Raw genomic sequence first — 21,465 nt, 5'->3', positions numbered from 1 at the left:
CCTTGATATCTCCATTGGTCTTCTGGTTCTTCATCACTTATTGTTTTTCATTACTTTTTACATTTTGCATTATGGGTTCTAACAAGTAGCATTCCCTCGGATCTGTTTTGCATTAACCTTGATGAATTTGGTGACATCGAGGACAAGCTTTTTCACTAACTTTTTGCATAGGTCTGTTGCCATACTTCACAGACTTCGGCCCTCTGTATCCAGTTGATGGCCCTTCTCATTTCCTCTTCTCTATCACTTTTCCTTCCTCTTGCCGATTCTTATTTCTCTCAGTCACTTCTACTGCATCCCCGGTTAAAGAGAATGTAGCCAAATTCATGGCTATTACAAACTCTCGGATTGATGGCTTCAATCCCCAAATGTATCTCTCCACTTTTCTTGATTCATATGAAATATAGTGTTATGCAAATCGTGAATATTCAATAAATTTCTCTGTCGTATAGCAGCTTTAGGACAAATTTGTTCTTTGATTACGAATTCTGCCCATGTCAATGTTTGCAAGATGTGTACTCTGGCTAGTGATTCCATCTCCCACTAGAACAATGCATTTGACTTCAATATAGAGACTACAAATCTGACTTTATCTGTTTCTGCACATCTGATGGTATTAGACACAGATTCTATCTCCTTGATCCAACACATATCTTTGACTGGATCTCTTTCCCCCGAAAAGGTTGGTGGTTTACAAGTTAAAAACATTTTAATATCCCCTTTCTTATTGTTGATAACTAGGACTAATGGATATATTTCAACTCTGCCAGTTTCTATTCTGGCAGGTATCCCCATGATGGAAGTCAAGGTTTCCCTTAGCTTTCCCATCTCTTCTTCCAGCATGTCACTAGTCACATATTCTAGTTGAGGCATCTGTTCTTGATTCATGTTTTCAGAATTTTACTCTCGTTGATCTGTATTGGCTTCTGTCTGGTTGTTTCTACCTCTTGTTTTCCCTCTGTCTCTGCCTCTACCCCTATCTCTGCCTCTGCTTCTGCCTTCGGAGGTACCAATGGGAGCAAGAACAGGGGAATCCTCTTCATCATTAATATTGGGGCGGGTGATCCTTTCAGACCTTCTGGATCTACTAGTCATCTGCAAATTTCAAGGTTAATAAACACATTTCCACATTCACTAATATAATAAAGTGTCCAAGTTCAGTTATGTACCTGTACATTCAAAATTACATTGGCCAAATGTAATCCGAATATACCTTACACACTGATTTCTTAACTTATCATATTTATTTTCAAAGGTGCTAACTATGTCTGGGACCTTTAGTATGCAATGAACCAGTTTAAGTCTAGGCATCATGCATGTGAATACCTAAATCCCTTAAACTCAAGCTCTGATACCACTTCTGTAACACCCCCAAAAGTCAAATTGCATATAACATATAATTTATTCAGAGAATAAATGTTTAATCCCACCAAGGTCCAAAGTACAAGAACTATAATACAAAAAACACAACCCAAAAATTCCAAATTACATGCTCTTGAACTACATAACATCTAATTCCAAAACACATCCATTGATCTTCATATAGCTATGCACATAGGGAGACAAATAACGTTTTCCCTTTTCCCTTACTATCATTATACTCTGTATTTCCTGCAATACATATTTGAAACACAAAATGAGGGTTAGACCTGAAGGTCTAGTGAGATCCCTTTTTCAATGTAGTTGCTGGGTGAAATCACCAAAACATTATTCAAATAAATCATTTCACATAATAAAATGTAAATCTACATTCTGTTTGTGTTCATCGGTCCTCTGGTTCCAAAGACCAGACTTACAAAATATTTTCACAAATAACAGGACCATAGCTCCTCTGGTTCCTTTACCAGAGCTTGTGGTCAAGCTAACCAGAGCTTCTTACTCAAATAAAATACTCATAAATATTCATAGACTAACACCATAAATAGTTAAAATAGTTTCCCCAAGTATAAAAACATATATTAAAATGATCTTGTATGACCAGAGCTCTGGCTCTACTAGCCAGAGCTTCTGGCTCAAAATGTAAAACCAACCAGAGGCCTTCTAGTTCAACGCGCAGGCCAACCAGAGCCTCTCTGGTCTGTCCTTTCTTGTAAGAAAAGTTTCTAAGTATAAAATCTGTGAAACATCTTTATAAGTATAATCTTGACACAGAGCTCCTATCTAATAGATACAGAGCCTCTGGTTTAAGTAAAATCTTTGTAAAAGGACTTGTATTCATATCAAACCAATATCCTGAACCCTCTAGTTCTATTGTGAGGGCCAACCAGAGCCCCACTGGCTCTATTGTGAGGGGCAACTACAGCCCCACTGGTTCCTTTCAGGGAACAACCAGAGCCTCTCTGGTTCCTCATAAATCAAATACTTTTCCAAAACAGAGTTTATCCAAAACCATTGGCCATGAGTCAAGTTTTTCCCTTCTCAATAACATCAATACTATCATTTTTAATAAGAGCAACATCTTTGAGTCCTTAAATCACAAAGAAGTAAGAACTCAAATCTTTTCCAATCTTGAGAGACATAATAGCACGAGTTATAATAACCACATATAAATGCCACCCTTATATCCAAAGGTACACCTCAACTTGATATGCCACCCTTATAACCGAAGGTACACCTCTCCTTGATATGCCACCCTTATTTCCTCATCAAAATCTATGGATTAGTTCCAAACGAAGACAGACCGAAGTCACAACTGTCTTGATGAAACAGCCTCCATAGTTTTATCCACCAAAATCTATAGATTAATTCCAAACGAAAACAGACCAAAGTCACAACCGTCTTGAAGGAATGTCCCCTCTATAGTTTTTAACCAATAATGGTTTCAAAACAGTTTAATCTTCAAAACTTTGAAACTCAAGAACAACCAGTTCTTTCAACAACTTTTCCAAACACCAAAATTTCCTTTAAGTCCTCAAAATAGGATTTCATCCACAAATTGTTATAAGAAGCAAAAATCTTCTATATCTTTCCAAAATAGTTTCCAACTCCAGAATCTAGTTTCCAACTCCAGAATCGTAAACACGTATCTATAAACTATTAGAAAACAGTTTTTACCAGTCTTTTTCCAAATATCAAACCATCAAAAACCTACACTTTAAATAACATTATTCAAGATGATTTAGTAACAAAAACTCACCTTAATTGCACAGATAGCAGGTTTAAACACACATCAATTTCTTTAAAGGAACACAGCTTTCTTAAATCACTTTTAAGCAAATACTCTTCACAAGAACAATCTCCATTGCCACACTTTCACTTTTCTCTCTAAAATTTCCAAAGGTAAGATAAGATAAGGTATTATCTTTTTATCTCCTTTATATATTTTCTAATAGAGGTGGTGAGGTTTTACTAATATAAAATTCTTGCAGGGCGGTGGTTTTATTATATAATAAAACCCATTTCTTAACCATGAAGATACATACCTCCACAATATAATAATATTTTGCCTATGTATGCATTCTGATTTACGTGCACAAGCAAGTTTCAGCATTTACTCTTGTATGCATGATATCACTTCTCACACATATGCACATAGTCTATGCATTTATTTAAATATCATGCATGCCATCACATATAATCACATAAAGTTACCTCAACCGATGTTGTCTGAAATTCAGGTCATCACACTTGAAGTAACTAAGAACTAGAGAGCATTGTACATATTCGATCACCAAACATGTCCTAAAATCCCAGCCAAAGCTTCCTTTAAATACACTAAGAAGGTGGCTTACAAAAGAGGATAAATGGGGTTATTACCCAAGAGTACTACAAAACTTGGGCTAAAAGGAACATAATATTCTCCACATCTTCTTCTAATTATCAACCTTTGGTTGCTTGGAAACAATGTAATCCATAAAAAAGTCTTAACTTTCGAATTATCTCCTTTGAAGACTGACAATATCATCGTACATGTTGCATCACTTCTTCTTTCTTGATGTAGCTTATCCATTTAGCAGATAAAGGTCTAAACCACCACAAAATAGCCCATTAGACCCACTTAACTATATAAGTCTAATAAGATGCAAAATAATAAACAAAAGACTCAAGTAATAGGCTTTAGAAGTCAAAAACAAAGAATTTTTTTGGAAAATGATGATGTAGCAATGTAAGACACATCACCACCCCCCCCCCCCTAATTTCCCGTTCTTCCTCTTTTATTGGTAAGCATCATTTTTTTCTATGGAATTATAAAGTTATTGTAAGTCGTATTATTATCAATATTAGGGGTACTACAAGGTGGTATCAAAGCTCTAGTATAACATAACTAGGCATCATTTTAAGATACCAAGACTTAAATTGACCCATTTAAGTTTAGATTTTTTAGAGTGGGTTAGAACTTTTAGAGGGGTCGTGTTTAAGACTCAACGAAAATGCATTTATTAAGAATTATAATGATGGTATCCATGATTATCATGTGTAATATGTTCACAATTTCATTCTGGCCAATATTATTATGAATTTAATGTTAGGTGTGCATACTGTTATAATGATTGATATGTGTACAAGTATCTTACAATTTTTAATCTTGAGAATATTTGATGTTCATTATCGTGCATATGGCAGTCTTAAATCATGAACACTAGGAGTTGTCAATTGGTCCAAGAAGAAGGCATTGAAGGGATCGACTATGTAACCCAAGAATGCTCTACAACCTTCTTTGCCGCTTTTACTAGGGGAAAGAGTGGATCATGTGCCAAGGGTGTTGTTCGCCTTCTCAGCCCTGTAATTTAAGTAGTTAACCCTCAAGTAGAATTGATGGCAAACATGACTTAAATGATAGATGTGGCTCTAGATCGCCGGTGCAAGATGTACACCAAGATGATAGAGGAAAGGGATGCAAGTAAGCGGAGACATGAGGTAGCTGATGTAAATGTGATAGGTGGTTCTAGTGGGGGTGTTCATATTCATGTACGAAGGAGAACTAAGTGGTGGGCAACATGAAAGGGGAAAAAAGGGGTGCTCCAATAAAATCTTCTTGGATAATAAACCACCATATTTTTCTAGTTGAGTCGAGCCTATAGCTTACATGCGTTGGCTCAAAGGTATTGAGCAGTCCTTCAAGTCAAGTGAACATGGAGAGTCCCAGAAGGTCAAGTTTTCTTCACAGATGTCCAGAGGAAAGGACCTCAGTTGGTGGATTGTTACTCGATCGACTTTGGGACCAGGGATAATGGCACTTTTAACTTGACAAGTATTCAAGTATTGCAATGAAATAACCTTGGATAGAATCGAACATGAATTTTAAGCTCTCAAGAAGGGAAATTGATCCATCACCGACTACTCGAGCTTATTCAAAGAGAATATAGGATTGATGGGTCGCTTGGCCCCATATGAAAAGTCCAAGATCAAGGCCTATCTGAAAGGGTCTCCCCACCGAAACAAAGTCCATAATACGAAATGTTAAAGTGGCCACTCTTCAAGAAGCTATAAAAGTATGCCAATTGATGGAGGATGATCTAGCTGGCAACTGATGGAGGATGATCAAGCTTAGGCAAAGAAAAAACGAGTTGTGATTGGAGAAAAGAGAAAGTGGGATGGTCCATCGGGGAGCTTCAAGAAATCCATAAGTTTTTCTAGCAGATGAGGACCTGATTCCCGAAGGGAAGCCAAGTAGTTTCCTAAAAGTATAAGCAAACACTTTGGCAATTGCAACTCCAATTCGCCACAATGCTTCAAGTCTGCGAAAATTTTGTCGTTGATCCGTCGTTGATCGTCCGTCGGTCAAAAGCTCGTAGGTAATGTCATCAGCGACATAATTTAGTGACGTATCAGTGATGGATAATATTTGCAATGGACACTTTCAGCGACAGACTAGCGAGGAAAACTTTTAGCAATGGATTAGCGACAGATACTTTCAGCGAGGGATTAACCCAATAAAAACAAATAAAGCCCATTAAGACCTAATAAATTGGACTAAATCCCAATAAAACCCAATAAAGCCCAATAAGGCCCATTAAAGCAGTAAAACTGAATAAAGCCCAATAAAATAGATTAAGGTCTATTAAAATTGAATAAAACCCAATAAGGCCCAATAAAATTGAATGAAGCCCAATAAGGCCCAATAACATTGAATGAAGCCCAATAAATGGATTAGGGCCAATAAAACCGAATAAATTCCAATAAAGTCTATTAAGGTCCAATAAAATGGACTAAAACCCAATAAAACTAAAGATAGCCCGATAAAACCGAATAAATCCCACTAAAGCCTAATAAAATTCAGTAAAGCCCAATAAATGATTAAGGCCCAATAAAAATGAATAGAACCCATTAAGGCCCAATAAAATGGATTAAAAGCTAATAAAACCGAATAAAGCTCAATAAGGCCCAATAAAACTGAATGAATCCCAATAAAATGGATTAAGGTCCAATAAAACCATTAAGGCCCAATAAAATGAATTTAAACCCAATAAAAACGAATAAAACCCAATAAGGCTTATTAAGCCCCAATAAAATAAATTAAGGCCCAATAAAACCGAATAAGCCCATTAAGGCCTAATAAAACTGAATAAAGCCCAATAAAATGAATTAAGGCCAACAGAATGGATCCAGGCCCAATAAAACCGAATAAAACCCACTGAAACCATCTAAGGCCTAATAAAACCGAAAAAACCCAAACAACACACACATGTTATCTATACATACACATATATACATACATTTAAACATATATACATCATTTGATACATGTATCTTCAACAACATATACATAGATCCAATCGTGGTTATCAACCAACATATATATATACACATCGTGTATACATATGTATATAACACGGACCGACGGGTATATATACATATAGCACATACACATGTGTACATATAACACATATTATCTAGACATTCGTATATACATATACATTTAAACATATATACATCATCTGATACATGTATCTTCAATAATATGTATATATATATATATATATATATCTCCAATCGTGGTTAGCAACTAAGACACATATGTATACATAGTGTATACATATGTATATAACACAGACCGAGAGGTATATATACATATAATACATATACATGATGCATACACATGTGTACATATAACACACACACACATATATATATATACATATAATACATATACATGACGCATACACATGTGTACATATAACATATAACGCATATCTATTATATATAAATATATATATATATATATAGAGAGAGAGAGAGAGAGAGAGGTGAKTTATTATGCAACCCTTTACATTTGTACAACAAATACAACCTAATTTCAACCATCCATTTAATTTGATGAATCTGTGATTTCATAAAAGTTTTTATTGTTTCCTAACATAAAATATTGATCATAACTTATTAGTCATAGTCATCTTCCATAAATATTCAAATCATAATAAATGAACTCTCATCATTTACATAAGTATCTCAATTGATTGGTTGCATTGGTTGTACAAATGTGATGGGTTGCATTTGAAACGTCCTCTCTCTCTCTCTCTCTCTCTCTCTCTCTATATATATATATATATATATATATATATACTATCATAAAATTCATTTACATCAAAGTCTTAATTACAAGTCTTAAAGCATAAAGTACTATCAATTTATGCAAGAGATTCAAAAATCTCTTAAGTACAAACTATTATGCACAATGTACAAATGCTTAAAACAAATCATTTGTTTGGTAAAGTTTCAGATCTAAATAAGCCATATTTACATGAAAAAAATATGCTTAGTCTTCCCAAAATTGTTTGACACTTTGTTTGTTTCCTGTTTTGAACCCAAATTCACATTCAAAGTTATTCTTCTCTTGAAGTAAAATGAAATTTGAAGCAACAATATCAGAAAGACTTTAAGATCCTGCATGTACCCCCACCCCAACCCTATCATTCCATTCAATTTTAGCCATCTTCCAACCACGATCCATCGCCTATTGGGCACCACGAAGGCTCGAACCATCAACAATTTGGAGTTCGATTTGTGGTTCAATTTCATCTATGGAGTTTGATTTCTGATTTTCTTCCAACAAAAGCTTTAGAGTTGAGTTCGATTTCATCTTGCTGAATAACAACAGGTCTGATTTCATATTTTGTTATTCATCTGTATGCTCTCTATATATATGTTTTGATTTCGTTTTCATAGATTCACACTTAAGTTTGTTTTATATTCACACTTTTGTTTAATTCCTAATAAAAATGGTTGTTGATTTCCTTTGGATTTCTATTGAATTTGTGTAGAAAAGAACTGGTTTTAGAAAAGAATTGGTTTTAGAAAAGAACTGTGTTTTTTCTACCGCAGAGAAGGTGGTTGAGGAAATGCCTCAAAGGGGTTTGAGTTTGACCAACTTTAACTAAATTGGTAATTTTTGACCAATTTATGTGTTGTGTTATGTAATTTTTTGAATTTCATGTCTAACTTGAAATTGTTTCTCAAGTCAATAACATCTTTTTTGCTGCTTCTTTATAATTTTTCTAGGTTTCTAGCTCAATTTTTAATTAAGAAAATGGGGTATGATGGGATCTCTTCCACTTCCTCATAGTTAGGGGCCGTTTACCAAATGCTTACTCGAGTAAGTGAACATCAAGTGACATTATCTTATCGGATGAATATGGTATAGATCAAGAATCTTACCCCAGTTAGAGCGAGACAAGTACCAAGAGTCTTATCTAGTAAGTGAGGGTGACGACTCTTACCACGGTAAGCTCTTACCGGGTAAATTCTTGCATACGATATCGTTTTGGTGGATTAAAATCTTACCCGGTAAGTAAATTATAGTGTTAAATTTAGCCGATAAGCGCTTACCGAGTAAGTGTTTGGTAAACGGCCCCTTAGTACTAAACATTCGGTAACATTAGTTTTAATATCTTAACTAGGTTACTTTACCGCGCTTCCACGGTCATTGTTGATTGATGAAAGAAAGCACCGATAGGTTTGAATTCGATATAAAGTGTTATATGGTATCACAATAATTATTATAAAATTTTATTTCTGAATGTTTTATTTTGTTAGAACAAAGAGAATTAAAATAAATTGGTTGTAGAAAAAATGAATATGTAGCGTAAAAGAAGTAAACTTCTGAAACGACAGAGAATACACTCTATAGGTATAGAACTAATTTCTTGTTTTTGGTTTTCTTATTATAAGATTAAAGAGAGGTGTAATATATTGCTTGTGAAAAATAAAAATATAATTTATAAATAAACATATGTCAATTCCGTATATTATTAGGTGTAAAACCGAATATTACCTTCTATAATGAAAAATCCAATAAAATTGTGACATGGAACGTGGTTATTGTAGGAAATTATCAAATTATGTTTTAGTTTAAAAAGACGGGAAATTGTCATTTTTTTCCTTCTATGAATATCCCGAGTCCTGAAAAATGTAATAGAAGATAAATAATTAACTGTTAACAAAAACAATCTCTAATCCTCAAAATTAAAATAACAAAATTGCCGATCTGAGATATCTAGATCGACTTCAATGTCCATATTTTGTGGAAAATTGAGGTAGTAATTCAAAATGCAAACATTTCATTCCACGTTTTGTGTATCCAGTCTCATGGAGATATTGGGGAATCTAATTGGTTTTCTCGGAACTTCAGAGATGAAGGAAACACACTGGCAACTGATTTTGTCATAAACTTTTCCTCTTCCTCCTTATATGGCAGACAACAAAATAGATAGAGAGATCGAGAAAATAAAAGTAAAAAACTCATAATTATTGCTTCATATCTTTCTATAGATGCATAGAAAGATAGAGAGAGGCATACCACCAGCTATACTGTCAATCCATTATTTCTTATCCGGATGAGAGATGGAGAAGAGCAAAGAAGTTTATGATAGAGAGAAGTAGATGAGAAGAAATTGTAAAGGTAGAAGATGAAGAGTAAAAGCATTAGATTAAATATAAAACCTAAAAAAAAAGAAAAATTGAGAAAAAAGAAAGGCATGAATACTGATATGAGGAGATGCCACGTCAACATTGTATGTTTCTGCTTTATAGATATATATAGATGGTGTAAATAATAGAAAGTTATGTCAAATTTGGTGTCTTCTATCAAAGATCAAAGGTGTTTCATGAAGACTGTTTTCGTTGATCTTCATCAACCAAACCATGCCAATCCTCTCTCGGATCTCCATTAGAATGGAGTAATAATCAGTGGCGCCATGGAACCATAAATCGACTAAGGAGGAACCTAATTGTATTTATTTAACCGCCTTCTGATAAAGTTTTATATCTTCCTTGACACTCAGAATCTAATTCATGTGCTTTTTTAACTATTTAGTTTCATGTAGGTTAAACATGTTGTGATTTTTAGAATAAGTTTGATGTGATATATTATGGTTCTCTCAATCAACTATAAAATTTTGATCTATTTGTTACTAATGTCATTGTGGTTATTGTTAGGATCTATAATCACACAAAATAATTAATGCAGGTAAGATGAAGAGGAACAAGGATTGAAGCTTGGATGATGGGATAAACTGGAGAAAAAATATTCGGAATAAGTTGGAAACATTGATTTTTTCTATCGGATTCACACCAGTATTTTTCCTCACTTTTGATGATTTAATAGCAGATGGCTATTTTCTTCTTGGTTTATATATGAATCCTGCCTGAAAACCCCAGCCTACGCCCCTTCAATTTTCCCACTCACCACACCTCCTGATTCTCGTGCAATGCATCGATGGATGAAGAAATACTCAGAAGGTCTTGATAATTACATCTGTATTACAAAAGAGGAAAAAAAGGAGAGCTATGGATTTCTTGCAATGAGGTACCCTTTTCATCTAAATTTCTTCTTTGTTCTTTGATTCCAACTTCAAATTTTGTTGTGTGCTAATCATTCTATATGTTAGTGTATGGGTGCTCACCATTGCTATTCTCATGTCAGTAGCATCTTTTTTTGTTGCCTCTATATAGTTTTATGGGTTTTTAGCTTAGTTTTTAATTGAGAAAATGGGTATGATGGGATCCTTCCACTTCCTCATGGTTAGTACTACACATATGATAACATTAGTTTTATTATCTCAATGATGTACATAATAGAAAGTTATGTTAAATTTGGTGTCTTCTATCAAAGATCAAAGGTGATTATAATCTTGTGAATGTGACTTTGATGACTATAATGGTTGGGTGTAAGGCTTAATTTTTTTTCCAAGTTAATGTTGCGATGACTGTTGTAAGGCTTTTCTATTTCTTAGGTTTTCATCTTAGCTACACTGTGATCCTTGCGTCATATTCATCATTCCTCTTCGTTCGAACAAGTGAGTGTTGGTTGGTTGTATATAAACTTTTATTCTATGTGTCCCATTTTGTAATTTCATGGGCCTTCGTGCATCCTTTACACGGAACACATTTTTAGTAATGCAATTATCTATTGGTTTTATGTGACCCAATTGTTGATGACATTTAGCAGTAGCACCCATGGCTTAGTTGTGAGTTGGGTTTTGTGAACATTTTAAGAAGCTATTTGAGGGATTTCCATGGTCTTGCTTTTATTATATCCAAGGCTTAAACAAATGCACATTTAATCTATATATATATATATATATATATATATATATATATATAAGCACGTAAAATAGTTACGTGTTGAAAATTAAGAGGTATATATTCTTTTGCAAAATGTACATGTTTTAAAGCTCATATTCGTTCCCATCTCACCATCTCTTCCACATTCCTTAAAGCAGCCTTCTATAATCACCCTAGAATAATGACATCAATTTACAGTTTTGATATGTTTGTTGGTACAGAGCTAAGGTCTGCCTAAATTTTTAACCCCCTCCGGATGAGATATATTGGGTATGTTTAGTTTTATTGGTGATGTGTTTGTGGGTACAACTTCAGAAGCTATATTTTTATTATGACTTTTATATTCAGGGGATACTGAAAGTGAGAGTGGGTAGAAATGTAGATGGAATTGATCTTGATTTATACCCCCAGTCTTTGAAGCTCCTAAGACAATTTCAATCTGATCAAATTAGCCATTTGGAGCAGTTGCAATAAGCAAAACACCCAGCCATGGTTTGCCCAGTAAGTGTTTTTTTTATAGAGCCGATATATGTGCGCCGATAAGCTCGTATCTGCAAACTTTCAATGATCGATCTGTGATGAACACGTTTCTCGTTTAACTTCCGGATCGGATATGATGGTACGTATTTTCGTGTTATACAAATTTGGATGGATGTGAATATTTGTGTATACTTGTCACAAGTAACTCATCTTGATTTTAATATTTCTTTTTATTTTTTATCTCAATCGATGTTATAGTATGGTCTTATGTGATTTTGAAAAAGCGAAATGTTTTTATTTTTGAATAAAATATAAACTTAAAGTATCATAAAAATTTGACAAAATATATCGATAATAGTATCAAATTAACTATTTAAAATTCATATTTTTTGTGTAATTTTTTAATTCAATTTTTTATTATAATTTAATTTAGATTTAATAACGAAGTAACTTATATTTGGTTTAATAATATAATTTTTTTGTAAAGATAATAATTAATTATTTTGTTAGAACTCGATAATTATTCTAATTATATTTTTTATTTTTTATTTTAAAATAAGATGTTTATCCTCTATTTGATTATGTTTATCCACAGTTAGTTACACGAATTCATACATGGAGCTTTAATCAGTTATACTTATGTATAATTTACTTGTAATCTTGAATTTTAAGTAATATGCATCAATATACAGTACTTCATGAATAAAAAATAGTTTTTAAAAGTTTTTGTCAAATGTTTTATAATATAATATAAATTTATATTTTTAGCAAACAAATCATCAAGAAATTTTGAATATTCATATATATTCTCTAAGGATATAATATTGCTTCAAGCCACCTTGTTCGATTGACATTAATTATCATGTCTAATTTCATTACTAATTAAGTTACGTGGTACACAACTCCACAGTTGTCATCAAAAGTGACATAACTTAGAAATTTTGTTATATTAATATTTAATTATATTTCAATTATGATGAATAAAAAGATAGGTTGAAAAACTTATTATCTATACTATCTTAAAAATCAGATGTAAGAAAAGTCTTAAAAACAACCTTAAATGCATAAAGTACAACTTTTTTTTTCGTGAAAATAGCTAATGCTTTTGCAAACTCTATTGAATGTTATTTCTTAACAGTTTTTCTTAAGATATGTTTACCAAGGGTAGGATTTTCAGCTTCTGGGTTTGCGGCTACAACCATAATGAGAAAATTGTGTATTGTTATTGCATCAATTTTAGTGTTTTTCTCTTTAAAAAATTATTACTTGTGTAAAAATAATCTATGATAATTAACGTTGTTATTGGAGCATATTGTTTTTTCTATAATCTTGATTCAATGGTTTTTGTTTTATTGTTTATGACAATTTTATATTTATGTGGAGTTACCGAAATTTCAAAAATTTCATATTTTCTTCATTTTGGAGAAACTGTTGAACATTTTTTCATACTTTTGCAAGTGAAGAAGTTAATTCTGAAAATGATTACAATAACAAATGTGTTTGTCTTTATAATTATTTCACATAAACTATTCGTTTTTATCAACACCACCATTTCTTTTCGATGGAAATCTAACATAGATACACAGGTAGCACACATCTTGAAAGTATTTGAGATATCAACGTTAAATAAATTTTGAAGAAACTTTTACATCCCGCCATATTGCACGGGTACACAACTAGTGTGTGTGTGTGTATATATATATATATATATATATCAACTGATACATGTATCTTCAACAAAATAAACATAGATCTAATTATCGCGGTTAGCAACCAAAACACATATAGACATATAACACATATACACGTATACATATGACACCTACACATAAACATGTGTATATATAACACATAAAAAATGAGAAAATATGAAAAATAGGATAATCTCTCGCAGATCCCTCGTAGATTAGCGACGGACACCTGCTTATCAGCGAGCGATCTGCAAGAGAAGTGGTTTTTGGTTAATCCCTCGCTGATCAGCGACGGATCAACGACGAATAAGCCAAAAACCAGTTCTCCCGCTAATCCGTCGTTGATCTGCGAGGAAAATGGTTTTGACCTATTCGTCGCTGATTTGTGACGGATTTTTTCCGTCGCTAATAACCATTACAGATACTCTGTTTTCTAGTAGTGGGTATTTCGAATTTCTAATGGTTTGGGTAACATAATTCTTTGTTGATGTTGGTTGAACCTTTCCCTAAAAAGGTTGCAGGTCTAATAACCTTGATTGAACTTTTACAAACAATAACTTAACAAAAATTGATATTCTTTATTCTAGTGTTAAAGTGTTAAAAGTTGGCTTGTGTAAATGGAGATCACATAAGTATTATCATAAACCAATTTTGTTAAGAAAAAAAACCTATATTGCAAAGATTATGAATTTACATCATGCAAATACAAAGTACAAAAAACATTATGTTCCTTTTCCTCTCAATTAATTTTGTTGGACAAAGGTTGATGGGTGATGTGAAATGAAGAAATAATGTGTTTTTTTCCTTCTAAAATAAATACTGATTTGTCGTGTTCAGATTCAAAAATGAATAACTGTATTTTCAAATCTATAATTAGTTAATACATACTATTTAAGACTTGTAGAAGGAGATACATTAATTAAAAGTAAAGTTGTTTTTCGTCAAAAAAGAAAGAGTAAAATAAAATTAAGATTTTGAAGTTTTCTCTTTTTTTTTCCTTTAACAAATTCTTTAAAATCGAGAAAAGATGAAAACAGCCTTCGGTCTGTTAAAAAATTCATTTTCAGTCCGTGTGGTTTGTTAAATGTTAGAGGATATAGATACGCTAATTTTTGAGTTAATTACATATTTAGTCTGTCTGGTTTGTTAAAAATTTATATTTTCTTCTTTATAGTTTTGAAATTACGTATTTCATCTCTATGGTTTATAATTCATTACCTTTTTCTTTCTTATGATTTAAAATTTATTGGTTTTTTCATCCCTATAGTTTGAAATTCATTTCTATTTTAGTTTTTTATACTTAAAAATAACGTTTTAATCTCAACGATAAAAATAAAAATAAATTTACAGACTATAAAAACAAAAATCAAAATTTCAAAACTAGAAACCATAGATACGAAAACTAGTTTCACTCTCTCTTTTTCATGCTTTTCACGAGGGTATAGAAGCACAACAAATTTGCTAAAAAGATTTCAGTTACATCAAATTAAGAATCTTGATAAATGATTTCTAAGATTAGCTTCTGCGTTTTTTAACCACAAAACAGTCCTCTTACAATTATGGTCGTCGTTTGCTTTGTTAAAAACTACCCTTTAACGTTTTATAAGAAGTCCGTTGAATTTTACACGGTAAATATCGTCATCAAAATGAATGATAAATCTATTCTGAATAGTGCAAATGTGATCGAAGGTAGATCTATTCGCACTAAAAACTGCTGGTTGTAGGCCCTAATGAAATAATATCGATCGATATGCAATAAATTGTTGGATGAAATATTCAAGACCCAACCACCAACTACTCCTCACTCAATTCCCATACCTCAATCCTCCCATCTTCATTCTTGTGCTAAGTGATTTCACACCCACATGCATCTCTTTAATTTACAATTGATTAATTAGGTTTTTAGGTTAATGTTTTTGAAACAAATAAATTTTTGTTGTTATGACTTATGAGAACCGAACAAATTAAATTGTTGAACCTATTGAAACTGAAAAAACCCTTAGGGCCTGTTTGGATCATAAAAATTTGGTGGAATTGAAAAAAATTGGAATGTCCAATCATTTGACCAAATTCCAAATATGATGTTTGGTTCACAGATTATAAGTGAATGAATCCTTTCAATTCCTACAAATTCATTCGGTCACCGATATCACGATTCCACTTGATGTACCAAGGATTTCAAATTCCTTTCCTACGAATACCGTAGCCCTCATCCAAATTTCTGATATTAATAATATAAGTGAACAATTTCAAATTTTATCTGATGTTAATAATACAATTTGGTTTAATAGTAATTTTAATTTTTTTTAAAAATGACAAAAAATTCATAAAAAGTCATTTGTTGATATTTAATTTCGATTCCAAAGTTGAATTCCGTGAACCAAACAAAAAAAATTCCAATTCCGTTAAGAATTTCATTTCAATTCCATGCGACCAAACGCAATCACAAGGCATGGTCAAATTCTATCAGATTTCATTTCATTCTTTCAAAGTCAAATTCATTTAATAAATTCTAATTCCATAGAATTTCATTCTACGAACCAAACGTCCTCTTAATCTCCAATAGATTATGATAATTGTAATGATTAAGTCTCTAAACATTTTTTGAAAAAATAAATCTTTACACTTATAAGTATATTATTTCTATCTTATTTATGAATATATCAGTAGCAAATTACAATAAACCGATAAACTAACATCTCTATATTATCCATTATTTAATTTACAAATTTAAAGTTGACGACAAGCACGACAATTTCTTACGATCATGTGATTGTCTTTTTTCTTGATTTCAATAAATTCAAGGATTTATTTGTTCGGTTTCACTAAGTTTAAATATTTATTTGATCGGTTTCAGTAAGTGCAATAATTTATTTGTCTAACAAAATATCTGAACACTTGATCGTTTAAAATATGAAAGTCCATTTGTATTTTCTTTTCATTTTTTAAACGATCAAATATCTAGACATTCATATTTTGAAGGGAAAAAAAGTAAAGCTGTATGATTTACTTTCATTTATATTTTGAGAAAAAGTAATGAAAAATCAATGAAATAAGAAACAATTTTGAATAAAAATTGAAACGTACGAATGTATGATTTACTCTCATTTATATTTGAGCAACAAATTTTCTGGTACCATTTGCGATGTTTTTTTTTTCTAGTATTCTCCATAAAGCAATATTCTATTCGTGTTAGCAATAAAAAAACGGTGGTGGTCACAAAAAGTGTCACTCTTGGCTCTATATAAACCCCATAGACTCCATTCATTTCCATTCATCTAAATCCTAAGCATCTCTAATTAGTATATCCCTTGAGTAGCTACACTTGAAACAATGGCAGGCATATTGATGAAGATGGCTTGTGTGGTGGTGGCTTGCATGGTGGTTTTGGCACCCCATGCAGAAGCCATCACTTGTGGTCAGGTGGCCAGCAGCTTGTTGCCTTGCCTGCCATACCTGAGGTCTGGTGGGGCATTGGGAGGCTGTTGTAATGGTGTTAGGGCACTTAACAATGCTGCTAGAACGACGGGTGACCGGAAAATCGCCTGTGGCTGCCTTAAGAACGCTTATTCGTCGTTTCCTGGGATTAACCAGTCAAACGCTGCTGGACTTCCCGCCAAGTGTGGTGTCAATATTCCGTACAAGATCAGCCCCAAGACCGACTGTTCCAAGTATGCCTACTATTATGATTTATCCCTCATGAACACACACATTCACACACACACGTTCCACATTCAACATATAACCGAAACAAGCATTCATGATGATGCATTGGTATTGTTTAAATCTCTAAAAGTACACTCATTGCCAATGGATTAGAAATGTTTATTAATCAAGGTTGTTCTTGAATACGCTACAACAAAATCGGTTTTATAGGACATCAAAACGTCTGTTAGAACATCCAAACAAATTCTATTGTAATACCTTGGTATACCTATCGACAAAAGTGTTATTAAAACAGCATATTAGAACATTTTGACAAATTTTGCATCCCATAAACCTGATTTTATCATAGTAAGGTATTTGGTTTTGGCTAACAAGTTTGCAGGAAACAGATGGAAGTTTACTGATATGATGATGTTGATGTGGAAATTGTAGGATTCAGTAACTTTTGGTTGATGAAGATGGAGGATGATGAAGAGAGATGAGATTTGCATATGTTTTGGATTTTCTTTTTAGCATTAATAAAAGATGGAGTTGGAGATGGAGGGCAGGCACATTTATATGGCCCTGCTGCTCTTTCTCTGTTTGTCTCCTTTTTGTTTCTAAAGTATTTGGCTTCAAGAATATATATATTCTTGATTGTATGTAATAAATCTACTTGGTATCTAATCTATCCCTCTTTTAAGTCATCTTGCATTTACAATTTTTAAAAAACTAAAACTAAAAATCTTTAAAATAATTATATTTAACTTTAACATATTTTTATTAATTATAATAGATTAAGTTTTAGAGAATTATTTTAACCTTATAATTTTATGTTGTTTTCCTAATCTTGAAGAATAATTTTGTTGAATCAAAATAAAGAAGAAAATCACTAACTAGCTCCTTTAAATTTTAAATATTGTTGGAGATGCTCTTATTTACCTGTTTAAACGAATCTCCAATAATACGGAAAATAAATATTTAAAAGAAATTTTCTTAATAATAATTTGTAGGAAAAATAGAAATCATTAAAATTAAATTCTGAAAGAGAGATGAAATACATTAATTGGGTTTTATTTCCCAACCAAAAAATCTCTTTTCCTTTTATTGTCAAGTTGTATAGAGAAGAATTATTTGTTCATTCGTTACCTTTTTGAATGTTAACGGAGTCGTATTTATTTGTTCATTATTTGGTTGAACCACTAAACAAAATCAATTTGTTCATTAATGGTTAATAGAAATTACTATTTTATTATAATTTATTGAAAACGCCATTATATGAAAAGCTACAGTATTACAAGAACAAACTGTGATGCTAGTAAGGATGACTAAGGGCGTAAATGATGCGAGTCGAACTTGAGTATATCAGTATACTCGACTCGAAAACTCGTTAGTAGTTAAAAACTAAACTCGACTCGATTGCAATTTTTTAAACTCGAACTCGTTTGAAACTCGAACTCCTACTCAAATCAAACTCGAACTAGAACTCAAATCAAGCTCACCCATCAAAATTTATGAAATCTTAAGGTCTTCTTTTTATAAATTATAAAACTTATAGGTGTTCTTTTAAATTTTAAAAAACTAAGGGGATGCATCTCAAACTTCATCATAGAAAAGACAAAGTTACAAACTTCATTACATCCCTCTCTTTTTATAATAACTCTCCATCATTTTTTTATTATCTCTCTTCCAATGTGGGACAACTTCATCAACACTTCTATAATTTTTTTGTCTTTTTTAATTATGATTTTAACAAAAAAAAAAATATTGATATAGTTTTTATGATTAAAAATGCACAATATCGTTCAAATATTTAGAAATATAAGACACTTTTATTACATTATATTATACATATTATATTATAAAACTGATTATATTTTTAAAACTAACTATATATAAAAATTCGAGTATCTCACGAGTTTTTGGAGTCGAGTATTGGGTAGTTCGACTAGACTAATAATATGTCGAGTTCGAGTTTGAGCCGAGCCTATTCGAGTCGAGTGTTGACTGATTTTTGACCGAGTCGATCTCGAATAACTCGCGAATTGTCTCGTATCATTTACACCCTTAAGGATGACAAAGGTCGTCATTAGATTTTGGTCGTTGATACAAGTTTTAGTGACAAAATAAATGTGGTCACTAATTCTTAGAGAATTTTTTTACGACTTTGTGTATCGTCACAGAAAATATTAGATTAAAGTGACTAATGACTAAAAATGATGGTCAATAAATTGAATTTGTTAGTGGCCAACAAGAGGTACCCTCTAAATGATATCTATTAATCATAGAGTTGGAAGGGTTTAGTGACCAAAAACTGGTTGTCACTACATTGAATGTGTTAGTGAACAAAAATAGGTTGGAATATTTAGTAAGCAAAAATTGGTAGCCACTTAGTTAGTATTATTAGTGACAAACTAATAATGGTCATTAATTAGATAACTGTAATGAGTTGGAAGGGTTAGTGACCAAAAATTGTGGTCACTAACTTGGAAATGTTACTGACAAAAAATAATGGTCACTAATTATAAGACTTAAATGGTTAGAGAATTATAATGTGTTAAAAGGCTCAGTGACTGTAACATCAAAATCATCAATTATAAAAATAGTTTGTTAAATTAGATTGTGGATTTAATTTATCCTTTTTCAAGTTCATTTCGCGAGAAAAACTTATGGCAAGAAATCCTACAAGAAAAACCAAGAAGAAGGGGCCAAACAACAGCTAACATACTTGACCCATGACCTCAAGTCGTGACCGAAGTCGTATGGTTTACTGGAGAGGCTCAAAGAAACAATGGGTAATGCGACCCCCCGCATGGATTAAACCGCGAGGCATGTCGTGCAGGACGTGTAGGGTCTGTATGTGTGAGAGGTATAGCGGGCCACCAGCATCGCAACGCTGGATTTCGGGTGTCGTCACAGGGGCAATTAAAACAATTTTTAGGGGTTTTGGCCATTTTGTCAACTCTTTCCCTCTCTCTATATGTCTATGTTGGTTGGGAGCTAGCATGTCCGATTTTAAGCATTTTAGAGCAAAAAAAAGGAACATTTAAGAGCATCAAACCTCAAGATTCAAGGTTTGGAACATTCAAGGTTTGGAACCAGTGATTCAAGGTTCACTCCTTATTCTCACCATTTTGCTTGGTTTGGGGTTTTCTTCAAAACCTGGTATTGTAAGTTTATGCTAACCTTTCTAAACTTTTATATATGCAAAAATGTTATATTTTAGTCTCCTAGACATGCCTCTTGATGTATTTTACGTATTTATGGATTTTGATCAACTTAGGGTATTTTGAGAGATTTTTTTTGGGGGGGGGGGGGGTTGTCCTTTTTGATAAAATTAATGTTTGGTTCTTTGATCTTGTTATAGATGTGAAATATAATCTTAAATGTGGTATGTTGGAATGTAAAACTCATGATTTTGCAAGATTCATGAGAAACTACCTTATTCTTGAAAAGGAAAAGTTATTGATACTTGGGAGATGAAATTAATTTGGGTTTTGAAACTTATGAAACCGTATTGATTTTAATACTTGGTTTTGACTACTATTTGAGGCCATGAATGTAACACCCCATCCTACTAAACTTAAGATGAGACATGTCACAACCGAAAACGGATCAAAAGTCTACCATTTACAGTACAAAGCTCTAATGAAACTCCCAAAAAAAAACATTACAACCATTATATTACATAACACTAACATAATCACCTAATAACATAGCAAAAACACTATATTCAACCGCTAGTCTTTTAGAATCCTAAGCCATCTCGACCCTTCCTCTTGTCCCTAACTTAGATCCTGAACCTGCCAAGGTAAAACAAAACAAACCTCGACTGAGCAAACATTGCCCAGTGAACGAATAATAGCAGAAGAATATCAAATATGAATAAATAACTGAAGGAAAACATTACGATACAAGTGAAATCAATTTAAGTGTAAATCTCTAAAAATTGAAAGTTATATAATAAAAAATATTCAAGGTAAGAAGGTCATCCGTATCATTAAGATACGTTGTTCCCGATAGATGATCAGTTCAATCAGGCGTCGTAATGGAATGGAAGTGTCGGACACTACACCATCACATTCCCCGTTAACCAGAGGTATCTGATATTCGGCTCTATCCGGTAACCAATATAATTGGTATTCGG

At 32.5% G+C, this 21,465-nt stretch overlaps 1 protein-coding gene across 1 annotated transcript; it reads left to right on the top strand.

Annotated features, from left to right (window-relative positions):
* Nucleotides 1-16,945: 16,945 nt before the first annotated feature.
* Nucleotides 16,946-18,025, top strand: LOC112512438 (non-specific lipid-transfer protein 1-like). Its single transcript, XM_025118400.1, has 2 exons — nt 16,946-17,344; nt 17,772-18,025. Exons 1-2 carry the CDS (start codon nt 17,007-17,009, stop codon nt 17,779-17,781), a joined length of 348 nt encoding a protein of 115 aa, XP_024974168.1. The 5' UTR covers nt 16,946-17,006; the 3' UTR covers nt 17,782-18,025.
* The last annotated feature ends 3,440 nt before the right edge of the window (nt 18,026-21,465 follow it).

This window comes from Cynara cardunculus (genome assembly GCF_001531365.2).
Source record: "Cynara cardunculus var. scolymus isolate 2C chromosome LG 5, CcrdV1, whole genome shotgun sequence".
In the NCBI taxonomy this organism is placed as follows: domain Eukaryota; kingdom Viridiplantae; phylum Streptophyta; class Magnoliopsida; order Asterales; family Asteraceae; genus Cynara; species Cynara cardunculus.
This window is presented reverse-complemented; position numbering and strand designations above follow the sequence as displayed.

Excerpts from the sequence above, each read along its gene's own strand:
- LOC112512438 (XM_025118400.1), top strand. The coding sequence starts at position 17,007 with ATGGCAGGCATATTGATGAAGATGGCTTGTGTGGTGGTGGCTTGCATG.